This window comes from Macaca thibetana, chromosome 20 (assembly GCF_024542745.1).
Source record: "Macaca thibetana thibetana isolate TM-01 chromosome 20, ASM2454274v1, whole genome shotgun sequence".
In the NCBI taxonomy this organism is placed as follows: domain Eukaryota; kingdom Metazoa; phylum Chordata; class Mammalia; order Primates; family Cercopithecidae; genus Macaca; species Macaca thibetana.
This window is the reverse complement of record NC_065597.1, coordinates 73,255,358-73,267,865: the sequence shown is the minus strand read 5'-3', so window position 1 is coordinate 73,267,865 and position 12,508 is coordinate 73,255,358. Positions and strand designations below refer to the sequence as shown.

The 12,508-nt window shown below is 49.7% G+C and overlaps 2 protein-coding genes across 4 annotated transcripts in view; both read left to right on the top strand.

The window, feature by feature from the left end:
* TBC1D24 (TBC1 domain family member 24) overlaps positions 1-12,508 on the top strand; it is a 253,197-nt gene that overhangs the window by 175,540 nt on the left and 65,149 nt on the right. The gene's annotated exons all lie outside the window — the stretch shown is intronic.
* Positions 1-12,508, top strand: part of CCNF (cyclin F) — a 51,017-nt gene that overhangs the window by 23,605 nt on the left and 14,904 nt on the right. For all 3 annotated transcript variants that reach the window (XM_050774260.1, XM_050774261.1, XM_050774259.1), the window contains 6 exons: positions 1,389-1,456; positions 2,714-2,907; positions 3,634-3,687; positions 5,423-5,527; positions 5,824-5,901; positions 8,869-9,020. In XM_050774260.1, coding sequence (XP_050630217.1) covers positions 2,794-2,907; positions 3,634-3,687; positions 5,423-5,527; positions 5,824-5,901; positions 8,869-9,020 — 503 coding nt within the window. In that variant the 5' untranslated portion in view covers positions 1,389-1,456; positions 2,714-2,793. The remainder of the gene's footprint in view (positions 1-1,388; positions 1,457-2,713; positions 2,908-3,633; positions 3,688-5,422; positions 5,528-5,823; positions 5,902-8,868; positions 9,021-12,508) is intronic.

The following is a 12,508-nucleotide window of genomic DNA, read 5'->3' as shown; positions in this document are numbered from 1 at the left end:
GAGGTCAAGAGTTCGAAACCAGCTTGAGCAACATGGTGAAACCCCGTCTCTACTAAAAATACAAAAATTAGCTGGGTGTGGTGGCACATGCCTGTAATGACAGCTATTCAGGAGGTTGAGGCAGGAGAATCGCTTGAACCCGGGAGGCAGAGGTTGCAGTGAGCTGAGATTGCGCCACTGCACTCCAGCCTGAGCAACAGAGCGAGACTCCGTCTCAAAATAAATAAGTAAATAAATAAATAAAATGTATAACTCATTGGTTTTTAGTATACTGAGAGTTGTACAGACATCACCAGTACTTAACTTTAGAACATTCTCCCTACCCCAAGAAGAAAGCTTGTCCCCATCAGCAGTCACTTCCCATTTTCCTCACAATCCTGGAAACTCTAGACAACCCCTAATTGATTTTCTGTCTCTCTGGATTTGCCTTTTTTGAGGATTTCACATGGAATCTTGCAACACGTGGTCTTTTGTGGCTGGCTTATTTCACGGACCCTGATGTTTTCAAGGTTCATCTGTGTCAGAGCATGTAATGGATAATTCATATTTGACTACATGATATTAAGAAATGTTCTGGCCGGGCGCGGTGGCTCAAGCCTGTAATCCCAGCACTTTGGGAGGCCGAGACAGGCGGATCACGAGGTCAGGAGATCGAGACCATCCTGGCTAACACCGTGAAACCCCGTCTCTACTAAAACATACAAAAAACTAGCCGGGCGAGGTGGCGGGCACCTGTAGTCCCAGCTACTCGGGAGGCTGAGGCAGGAGAATGGCGTGAACCCAGGAGGTGGAGCTTGCAGTGAGCCAAGATCGCGCCACTGCACTCCAGCCTGGGTGACAGAGCGAGACTCCATCTCAAAAAAAAAAAAAAAAAAAAAAAAGAAATGTTCTAGGGCCAGGCATGATGGCTCAAACCTATAATCCCAGCACTTTGTGAGGTCGAGGCAGGGGGATCGCTTGGGTCTGGAATTCAAGATTAGCCCGGGCAATGTAGCAAGACCCTGTATCTAGAAAAAAAAAATTTTTTTGTTTGACTAGCTGAGCATGGTGGCACATGCCTGTGGTCCTAGCTCCTTGGGAGGCCGGGGTGGGAGAATGGCTTAAGCATAGGAGGTTGAGGCTGCAGTAAACTGTGATCGCACCACTGCACTCCAGCATGGGCAACAGAGCAAGACCCTGTCTCAGATATATATATACACACACGCATATATATACGTCTATATACACACATATATGTGTGTGTGTATATAGACACATGTGTGTGTGTATATAGACGTATATATATATTCAATTCAGGGAACAAGTATTCTGACTTCTTCAAGTGCTATGGTGCTTCATACCGTTTGTGGCATAAAATATTGTGATGCTTTATGTTCTTAATGTTTCAGGGCTGCTGAAAAGGGGAATTTCGAAGCTGCTGTGAAGCTGGGCATAGCCTACCTCTACAATGAAGGCCGTAAGTCCTCACCCCTCCTGCGTGTTGTCGCTTTAGATAGGCGTGAGCCTTTGGCCCTATGAAGAGGTGGTCCCTGTGTTAGCAGTTCAGTCACTGTCCTTGCTCTGTCCAATGGCCTGCCTTCCCATTCCCTCTCAGGAGCTTGTGCCCAGATGTACCCTGCTGAAGAACCTGCTAATGATACTCTGAGTTTGTAGGTTATGAGAGAGTCACCTCTTGTTTTAGCAAACCCTTTAATTTCAGTTGGCAAAGAGTGACTGAGCCAGAGCCTCAGCACGGGGGCTGTTTGGGCTCCCCGCCCTCTGTGCCCTGAGCACGCAGACCCGCGTGTGAATGCTGGCCCTCTCCTTGGCCATCCTCTTAGAATTCTTGAGACAGAGGTCAGCCTGCCCTGTAACACAGAGCCAAGCTTCTAAACGGGAAGCATGTATGGGCAGGTTAAAGCTGGCCTGGTTCCTGGATCCCTTCATCCCCAGAGGCCAGGTGCTCCTTGAAAGAAACTTGCACAGCCTTTTCTTCTACCAGTTCCCGCTTATCTGGCCAGCACCCCAAGGAACGAGCCCACAGTCTATCCCAGCTCTCAAAACAAGGACTGGGGTGTAGCCTCCCACATTCCCACTTCTAAACGATCTGGTGTCTTGCTGGGAGAGAGTCCCTACCCCTGGCTGGCTGGCAGGATTGTGGTGACTGACAGGGACCATGAGCAACACCCTCCTCCAGAATCAGGGGAGCCGAGGTCCTACCCCTACCCTCCCATCAGAGAGCAGTTCCCAGACATGAAATTCGCATACCATACAGTTCACCCATCTAAAGCCTGCAGTTCTGTGGTTTTTAGTATATTCACAGGGTTGTGCAGTCATTGCCACTGTCTAATTTTAGAATATTCTCCTCGTCCCAAAAAGAACCCCCACTCCTGCCATGGACCCATTACCAGGGGGTCAGGCGGTGGTTCCCAGCTGGAGGGAGGATGGGACATGAAGCGTCGCAGGGTCTCCTTCCCCTGATCTTCAGAATCCAGGCTTCCGGGAGGACTGCAGCAGGGGCATTGATCACAATGACCCACCTGTTCTAGACATTAACGAAGTAGGGGGAGAAAAGACAGGTGCCCCATCCTGGAGGGCTCTTCCTTCCTTAAACACCAGCTGCTTTGCACTATGGTGGACTTCAGGCGTTACACTTTCCACCAAGACCATGGAGAACTTCCCACATTCCATCCCTAAGAGACATCCCTGGGCTCTGTCCTATCTGTCCCCACAGTGTCTGTGTCTGATGAGGCCCGCGCAGAAGTGAATGGCCTGAAGGCCTCTCGCTTCTTTAGTCTCGCTGAGCGGCTGAACATGGGTGCCGCGCCTTTCATCTGGCTCTTCATCCGCCCTCCATGGTCGGTGAGCGGAAGCTGCTGCAAGGCCGTGGTTCATGAGAGCCTCAGGGCAGAGTGCCAGCTGCAGAGGGTGAGTCTGGGCGAGGGGCAGCACCTGCGAGGCCACGTGCAGGGTCCCACGGCACAGGAAGACCCCGAAGGTAGACCCTGGACCCTGGAAAGTCAGGAGCCTAAGGGAAGTGAAGATGCAGAAAACTGAGAGTGCAGATGTGGGGAACGCATCTCGAAATTACCTGGCACAGAGGAGGAAGCCTGAGAGCCAGGGTGGGCTGCAGAGTTCTGGGCACATGTGCTGATGGCTGGAAACTCAGGGCTGAGGCTGCATGGGGTAGTTGGAGCTCAAGACCCACATCCGGCCGGGTGAGGTGGCTCACGCCTATCATCCTAACACTTTGGGAGGCCGAGGCTGGAGAATCGCTTGTGGCTAGAAGTTCAAGACCAGTCTGGGCAACATGATGAAACCTCATCTACAAAGAATACAAAAAAACCAGGGGTGGTGGTCCCAGCTACTCGGGAGGCTGAGGTGGGAGGATCGCTTGAGCCTGGGAGGTTGAGGTTGCAATGAGCTGTGACTACGCCACCGCACTCCAGCCTGGCTGACAGAGCGAGACCCTGTTTCCATTAAAAAAAAAGAAAAAGAAAAAAAAAGACCGAAATCTGAGAGTGACCCTCTGCAGGGGAGGGAGGGCCAGACAGCAGGGCCATGGGCATGGGACCCAGAGACACAAACAAGGGAGGGTGGCCCCCAGGCAGTTCTCTCTGCTGGAAATCACACTTCTTTCTCCTTTTTTTAAAGACTCACAAAGCATCCATATTGCACTGCTTGGGCAGAGTGCTGAGTCTGTTCGAGGTGAGTCAAATTGTTCTCTGCACTTGGACTTCGTGTTTGATACATCCCTAGCCAAGATCCTGGAAGTGAAAAGCAGCAGAAGGGGGAATCCAAGGCCCAAAACAAAAGGCAAGCCTTGCCCAGAAAGGCCCAGCTGAAGAAGCCAGGGAGTACATATGCTCCAGGCCGCGGGCTCCGATCCTGGCTCCATGACCCACCTGGTGGGGGAGTAGGGGGAGGTGAGAACTGCAGAGCAGGTAGCAAGGAGGCATTGAACCTCGATGCTCGCTCGTCTGCTGGCCCTGCTTCTGGTGGGCTTCGCCTGCCCATGTGGACCTCTCTGCTCTTGATGTCCTAATGGACTTTGTGATCCGTAAACCCCCTTGGCAGCAAATTGAGGGAATGTGGTGGCTTCTAGTGACAGGCTTGGCAAACGCATCAGAGAGGGACACTGAGGAGAAGCCCTGAGAGCCACCACTGAGGGCCACCAGCACTATCCTGGCAGTTGAGGGCAGTTCCTTTGGCCGCAGGTGAGAAGGGCAGGCCTTTGATGGTGCAGAGCTGAACCAGGGATTGTGCAGACCCAGCCCAAACATAAACCCTTCCAGGAAGACAGCAGGGCTTTTGTGGCCGGAGTTCTTGAGTTCACACTCCTCACTGGCTTTGGAGTGGTGCCTCTGTAGAGAAGTCACTTCTGCTCTGATTTAGATAACTCATTTTATTAAAGCTCAGAGCAATGTGTGTTACCACTTTGTATAGGGGCCGGGCGTGGTGCCTCATGCCTGTAATCCCAGCACTTTAGGAGGCCAAGGTGAGTGGATCACCTGAGGTCAGGAGTTCAAGACCAGCCTGGCCAAAATGGTGAAACCAGGTCTCTACTAAAAAACACAAAAATTAGCTGGGCTTGGTGGCAGGTGCCTATAATTCCAGCTACTCAGGAGGCTGAGGCAGGGAGAATTGCTTGAACCTCGGAGGTGGAGGTTGCAGTGAGCCGAGATTGCACCACTGCACTCCAGCCTGGCAACAGAGCGAGACTCAGTCTCAGACAAAAAAAAAAGAGAGTATGGAAAGGGAGGAGGCTGGTGAGTAGAGTGACTGAACATCAAGTAAAGAATAAGGGCCAGTCATGGTGGCTCATGCATGTAATCCCAGCACCTTGGAAGGCCAAGGCCGGGTGGATCACCTGAGGTCAGGAGTTTGAGACCAACCTGGCCAGTGTGTTGAAACCACATCTTTACTAAAAAACACAAAAATTAGTCAGGCGTGGTGGTGGGCACTTGTAATCCCAGCTACTCAGGAGGCTGATGCATGAGAGTTGCTTGAACCTGGAAAGCCGAGGTTTTAGTTAGCCAAGATCATGCCACTACACTTTGGCCTGGGTGACAGAGGGAAACAACAACAACAACAACAAAAAAACAGCCAGGCACAGTGGCTCACGCTTGTAATCCCAGCACTCTGGGAGACCAAGGTGGGTGAATCACCTGAGGCCAGGATTTCAAGACCAGCCTGGCCAACATGGTGAAACCCCATCTCTACTAAAAATACAAAAATTAGCCGGGCATGATGGTGGGCACCTGTAATCTCAGCTACTCAGGAGGCTGAGGCAGGAGAATTGGTTGAACCCAGGAGACAGAGGTTGCAGTGAGCCGAGATGGTGCTATTGCATTCCAACCTGGGTGACAAGCAAAACTGTCTCAAAAAATAAAAATGAAAAAGAGAATAAGGGAAGAGTGAACTCTGCTGGGATTTATTCTAGGATGAAGAGAAGCAGCAGCAGGCCCGTGACCTGTTTGAGGAGGCTGCTCATCAGGGATGTCTAACCAGTTCCTACCTCCTCTGGGAAAGCGACAGGAGGATGGATGTGAGTGGAGCCTGCTCTGGGTTAGGGGGAGGTTCGCTGGACAAAGGCATAGTTGACGCTTGGTCCTTGGATGCGGTTCTGTCCGCAAAAGGGTGGTGGCTCTTGCTGCTCCCAGCCTGTCAGCCTCCAGGAGCCACTGGTCAGTTGGCTGTTCTTGGCACCTCCAAAAATGACTCCCACCATTTGAGAGAGAAGAGGTGGGAAGTTAGCGTAGTGTCGGCCCTTCTGAGTCTTGGTTGTGAGTTCCTCCCAAGACACAGTTGTATAAAGGCTCGGTGATCTTCTCCCATTGACAGGTGTCAGATCCTGGGCGATGCCTCCACAGCTTCCGAAAAGTCAGGGACTACGCTGCCAAAGGGTGCTGGGAAGCGCAGGTGAGGTGCGGGGCTGGGATGATGTGGGGAGCTGGCCTTTCTCCTTCTGACCTTGGGGCAGGACTATCTGGGCTCCCACAGGGAGGCCAGGATTGAGGGATACCGTAAGATCGGTTCAGCACTGGAACTGAGTCTTAAAGGACAGGTACACAGTGAGAAGAGCTGGGAAATATGTTATTCCTCCATGCCCATCCACCCTTGCCTCTCAGCCAGCCAACCTCTTAATTTTCAAATGCTTGTGACCTATAGCTGCTGTCAAAATTTGTGCCATTCTTGAAATTAGTCCCATAGGTAGAACTGATCTTAACAACAAAACTTGAGGCTGCTTGAGAGCAGAGGGGCGTGTAGAGTCCCTTCCTGCTTCCTCTTCCTGTTAGGGTCTTGCTCGTCATGTCACCTGGTCACCAAGTCATCCAGGGCTAGAGGCAGGAAATCAAGCGCTGGCAGACTCTCCCCTCACAGCTGTAAAGAATTTGTCAGGGCCAGGCGCGTTAGCTCACGCCTGAAATCCCAGCACTCTGGGAGGCCAAGGCAGGTGGATGACCTGAGGTCAGGAGTTCGAGACCAGCCCGGCCAACATGGTGAAACCGTCTCTACTAAAAATACAAAAATTAATTGGGCATGGTGGCAAGCGCCTGATACTCAGGAGGTTGAGGCAGGAGAATCGCTTGAACCCGGGAGGCAGAGGTTGCAGTACCACTACACTCCAGCCTGGGCGACAGAGCAAGACTCTGTCTGAAGAAAAAAAAAAGTTGTCAGGACAAATCAAAGAAAGCTCCTATTTGCCAAATGGATAGAAGCTTATTCTTGTCACCCCACCAAGTGGGTGGCAGAGTGATCTGTGCTCAAATGCTAGGGACAAAATTACAAATTGATAATGGCCCAGCCCAAGGTGTCATAGTACATTGTGGTGTTCACATCCAAAAAGCCAGTCAGCAGATTTACAAGAAGGCCAGCTGTGGTGGCTCACGCCTGTAATCCTGGCACTTTAGGAGGTTGAGTTGGGAGGATCGCTTGAGCCCAGGAGTTCAAGACCAGCCCTGGCAACATAATAAGACCCCATCTCAACAAAAAATTTAAAAATTAGCTGGATGGGTTGGGTGCAGTGGCTCATGCCTGTAATCCCAGCACTTTGGGAGGCTGAGGCGGGCAGATCACAAGGTCAAGAGATGGAGACCACCCTGGCCAACATGGTGAAACCCTGTCTTTACTAAAAATACAAAAAAAAAATTAGCTGGGCGTGATGGCGCGTGCCTATAATCCCAGCTACTCGGGAGGCTGAGGCAGGAGAATTGCTTGAACCCAGGAGGAGGAAGTTGCAGTGAGCCGAGATCATGCCACTGCACTCCAGCCTGGCAACAGAGAGACTCCATCTCAAAAAGAAAAAAAAAATTAGCTGGATGTGGTGGCATGTGCCTTGTAGTCCAGCTACTCAGGAGGCTGAGGCAGGAGGATCACTTGAGCCTGGGAGGTCAAAGCTGCAGAGAGCCGTGATCGCAACACTGCACTTCAGCCTGGGCTACAGAGGGAGACCTTATCTCAACAAAAAAATTGTTTATGAGAAATGCAGCAACGTAGTTCTGTTGGAAACTCAGGGTAATCAATAAGAATAGGAAGACTCTGATAGAAGTTCAGGGGAGCCTCAGTTGATTCTCAAAAAAGAGGAAGTAGGGCTGGGCGCAGTGGCTTACATTTATAATCCCAACACTTTGGGAGGCTGAGGCGGGAGGATCACTTGAAGCCAGGAGTTCTCTCTCTGTTGCCCAGGCTACAGCACAATGGTGTGATCTCAGCTCACTGTGACCTCTGATGCCTGGGCTCAAGACTTCTGAGTAGCTGGAACTATAGGCGGCCGCCACCACACCCAGCTAATTTTTGTATTTTTAGTAGAGACGGGGTTTCACCATGTTGGCCAGGCTGGTCTGAAACTCTTGACCTCAAGTAACCTGCCCGCCTCTGCCTCCCAAAGTGTTGGGATTACAGGAGTGAGCCACTGCAGTTGACCAAAAAAAAATTAATAATAAATAAATAAAAAGAGGAAATAAACTAGAAATTGGAATGTTCAATCTTATTACTAGTCGTAAGAATGCACTTTTAAATGAGATATTTTGGGCTCATCGTATTAGCAAATTATATATGTATGTATGTATATATGTGTGTGTGTGTGTATATGTATATTTCTCTGTGTTTGGTAATTTCTGAAAATAGCTGTTTTTTTGTTTTTTGGTTTTTGGTTTTTGGTTTTTTTTTTTTTTTTTTTTGAGGCGGAGTCTCACTCTGTTACCCAGGCTGAAGTGCAGCAGCGCGATCTCTTGGCTCACTGCAAGCTCCGCCTCCCGGGTTCATGCCATTCTCCTGCCTCAGCCTCCCGAGTAGCTGGGACTACAGGCGCCCACCACCATGCTCAGCTAATTTTTTTGTTTGTATTTTTAGTAGAGACAGGGTTTCACCGTGTTAGTGAGGATGGTCTCGATCTCCTGACCTCGTGATCCACCCGCTTCGGCCTCCCAAAGTGCTGGGATTACAGACATGAGCCACCGCGCCTGATCTGAAAATAGCTGTTTTTAATAATCACAGTGTTTGCTGGTATGAAGCTGTGATGAAGCAGGTGCTCCTATTCCTGGGTGTAAACATTGGCAGAAGCCTTTTGGAGAGCACTGGGTTGTGTGACCAGAGACTTAACACAGCTGCCCCAGGCATTAGCCATGTAAGAAACTGAGACCTGAGCCACGGTGGAAAGGCTATTGACATTTCATTATATATCTTTTCTCATGTCATCTATGACTTTTTCAAAAAAGAAGAATAATTAAAACCTGAGCCATCCTCGTTCCCGAAGCTTGTGAAGGTTTAAGTTAAGTGGGGCACTGCGTCCGTATGCATTTGCTGCCTGAATGGCCCTTTGCTTCAGAAATGGAAAACCACAACACAGCTGCTACCTCACACTCATGTTTGTCTTTTCTTCCTCAGCTGTCTTTAGCCAAAGCCTGTGCAAATGGAAACCAGCTTGGACTAGAGGTGAGAGCTTCCAATGAGATCGTCTGCCAGCTATTTCAGGCTTCCCAGGCTGTCAGTAAGCAGCAAGTCTTCTCCGTGCAGAAGGGACTCAATGACACAATGAGGTGAGGCATTCCGGCTGGGGCTTCTAATTAGAGCGGCGCGACAGCCTCCAGGGGAAGGGAGCCCTGTCACAGGGCGGCACAGAGTTCCCTATCACCCATTTTTTTTTTTTTTTTTTTTGAGACGAAGTCTCGCTCTGTCGCCCAGTCTGGAGTGTAGTGGCGCGATCTCAGCTCACTGCAAGCTCTGCCTCTTGGGTTCAAGCAATTCTCCTGCCTCAGCCTCCTGAGTAGCTGGGACTACAGGCACCCGCCACCTCGCCCGGCTAGTTTTTTGTATTTTTAGTAGAGACGGGGTTTCACTGGGTTAGCCAGGATCATCTTGATCTCCTGACCTCGTGATCCGCCCGTCTCGGCCTCCCAAAGTGCTGGGATTGCAGGCTTGAGCCACCGCGCCTGGCCTGTTTTTTTTTTTTTTTTTGGAATGGAGTCTCACTCTGTTGCCCAGGCTGGAGGGGTGACGTGATCTCAGCTCACTGCAAGCTCTGCCTCCTGGGTTCAAGCAATTCTCCTGCCTCAGCCTCCTGAGTAGCTGCGACTACAGGTGCCCACCAGCACACCCAGCTAATTTTTTTTATATTTAGTAGAGTTGGAGTTTCACCATGTTAGCCAGGATGGTCTCGATCTCCTGACCTCAGTCCGCCAACCTCAGCCTCCCAAAGTGCTGGGAATACAGGCGTGAGCCACCACGCCTGGTCTTGGGTAATACCTAAGTTACTGTGGACTTTTTGGAAGAAAATATCCTACTCTGCTTTCTTCAGTTACCTTTTTTTTTTTTTTTTTTTTTTTTTTTGAGACAGGGTCTGGCTCTGTCACTCAGGCCAGAGTGCAGTGGCATGATTTCAGCTCACTGCAGACCTCCGCCTCCCAGTCTCAAGTGATCCTCCCGCCTTGCCCTCCTGAGTAGCTGGGACTACAGGTCACACCACCACACACAGCTAATTTTTGTATTTTTAGTAGAGACAGGGTATCACTCTGTTGCCCAGGCTAGTCTTGAACTCCTGAGCTTTTCAAGCGACCCTCCTGTCCCAGCCTCCCACAGTGCGGTGACCTTTTTTAAGCCATAGAACACATTGAACACTTTTTTTTTTTTTTTTTTTGAGATAGGCTGTCTGTCACCCAAGGTGGACTGCAGTGGTGTGATCTCGGCTCACTATAACCTCCGCCTCCTGGGCTCAAACCTTTCTCCTACCTCGTCCCCCAAGTAGGACTACAGGCACCACACCTGGCTAAATTTTGTATATTTTGTAGAGATGGAGTTTTGCCATGTTGGCCAGGCTGGTCTCAAACTCTTGGCCTCAAGCGATCTGCCCACCATGGCCTCCCAAAGTACTGAGATTACAGGCGTGAGCCACTGCTCTGAGCCTCCATTGAACATCTTAAACATCTTTCTGAGATGTTGAGATTCATATTTCCAATTCCCAAAGCTGGGACACAGCCTTTTCTTTATGGCCAGTCTCTGTAAGCATCAGCATGTCACATGAAACTCAGCGGCCCTTAGGAGCCCTGCCATCCGGGGCAGCTGTCATGCTGACCACTAAATCACAGAGAGAGTAAAATGGAAAACATGAATGATTTTCAACTTTATGCATGAGATTTCAGATACAGTTTGGATTTACAATGGGAAGCCTCTGGTTACCCCATCAGGAGACAACACCCAACGCATAGTAAGCACTCAGTAAACGTTTACATATTTACAAAATGATCAGGTCAGGCCAGGCGTGGTGGCTCACACCTGTAATCCTAATCCTAAGTTTTTTGTTTTGTTTTGTTTTGAGACAGAGTCTTGCTCTGTCACCCAGGTTGAGTGCAGTGGTGCGATCTTGACTCACTGCAACCTCCGTCTCCCAGGTTCAAATGATTCTCCTACCTCAGCCTTTTGATTAGCTGGAATTGTAGGCATGTATCATAACGTCTGACTAATTTTTGTATTTTCAGTAGAGATGGTTTCACCATTTTGACCAGGCCTCAAGCGATCTGCCCACCTCAGCCTCCCAAAGTGCTGGGATTATAGGTGCGAGCCACTGCGCGCGGCCAATCCTAGCACTTTGAGACACTGAGGAGGGAGGATCGCTTAAACCCAGGAGTCTAAGACCAACCCCATCTCTATGAAGAAAAAAGAATTATCATCCCTTCCCCAGAGAGGCCTGATGTCCCTTTCTGACACACACACACACACACACATCACACATGCACACTGACGCACAGGCCTAGGGATGTAGCACCCCTTTGCCCTACATTAAATGGCACTGGCCGGGCGCTGTGCCTCATACCTATAATCCTAGCATTTTGGAAGGCCAAGGTGGCAGGATCACTTGAGGCCAGGAGTTCACTGCAGTGAGCTATGATCGTGCCACTGCACTCCAGCCTGAGACACAGATCAAGACCCTCTCCTCAAAAAAAGAGAATGAAAATCTTTTTTAAAAATGGCACCAAGCTGTAGTGCTATTGAGTCCTGTGCTGCCTGTGTGGTGATGCAGTCCCCTTCCCTCTTTCTGTTGGAAGAAATATGCTGATAACACCTTCTAACCTTCTTGGTCTGCTCTCTTTTTTTGGTTTGTTGAAATTCATTTTATGTGTGGGCATTTTTTTTTTTTAATTTACCAGGGAGATGCAGCATTTGATATAAAACAAAGGTACATTCCCCATTTTAACGTATGCAATTCAGTGGTCTGTTTTATTTTTACTTTTTAATTTATTTTATTTTATTTTTGAGATGAAGTCTCAGTCTGTCGCCCAGGCTGGAGTCCAGTGGCGCGATCTCAGCTCACCACAACCTCTGCCCCCCTGGGTTCAAGCAATTCTCTTGCCTCAGCCTCCCGAGTAGCTGGGATTACAGGTGCCTGCCACTGCGCCTGGCTGATTTTTATATTTTTAGTAGAGACGGGGTTTCACCATCTTGGTCAGGCTGGTCTTGAACTCCTGACCTCATGATCCACCTGCCTCAGCCTCCCAAAGTTCTGGGGATACAGGCATGAGCTACTGTGCCTGGCCCTGTTTTTATTTTTATTTTTTAATTAATTAATTTTTTTTTTTTTTTTTTGAGATGGAGTCTCACCCTATTGCCCAGACTGGAGCGTACTGGTGTGATCTCAGCTCACTGCAGCCTCCGCCTCCTGGGTTCAAGCAATTCTCCCACCTCAGCCTTCCAAGTGGCTGGGACTATAGGCATGCACCACCACACCTAGCTAATTTTTGTATTTTTTTGGTAGAGACAGGATTTCACCATATTGGCCAGGCTGGTGTTGAACTCCTGACCTCCGATGATCTGCCCTCCTTGGCCTCCTAAAGTGCTGGGATTATAGGCCCCCATGCCTGGCCCAGTGGTTGTTTTTAGAAGTCAGATGATTAAGCGTGTTAAATCCATCTGCTTTGAGTAAGCTTTGTAGTGTGTTCACAGTAGAGGCCAGTTTAAACCTTAAACACCTGGCTCTTGCATGTTCTCTGTTCTGGGAGGAAATAGAGGCTCATCTGCTCCTCCTCTGCCCTTC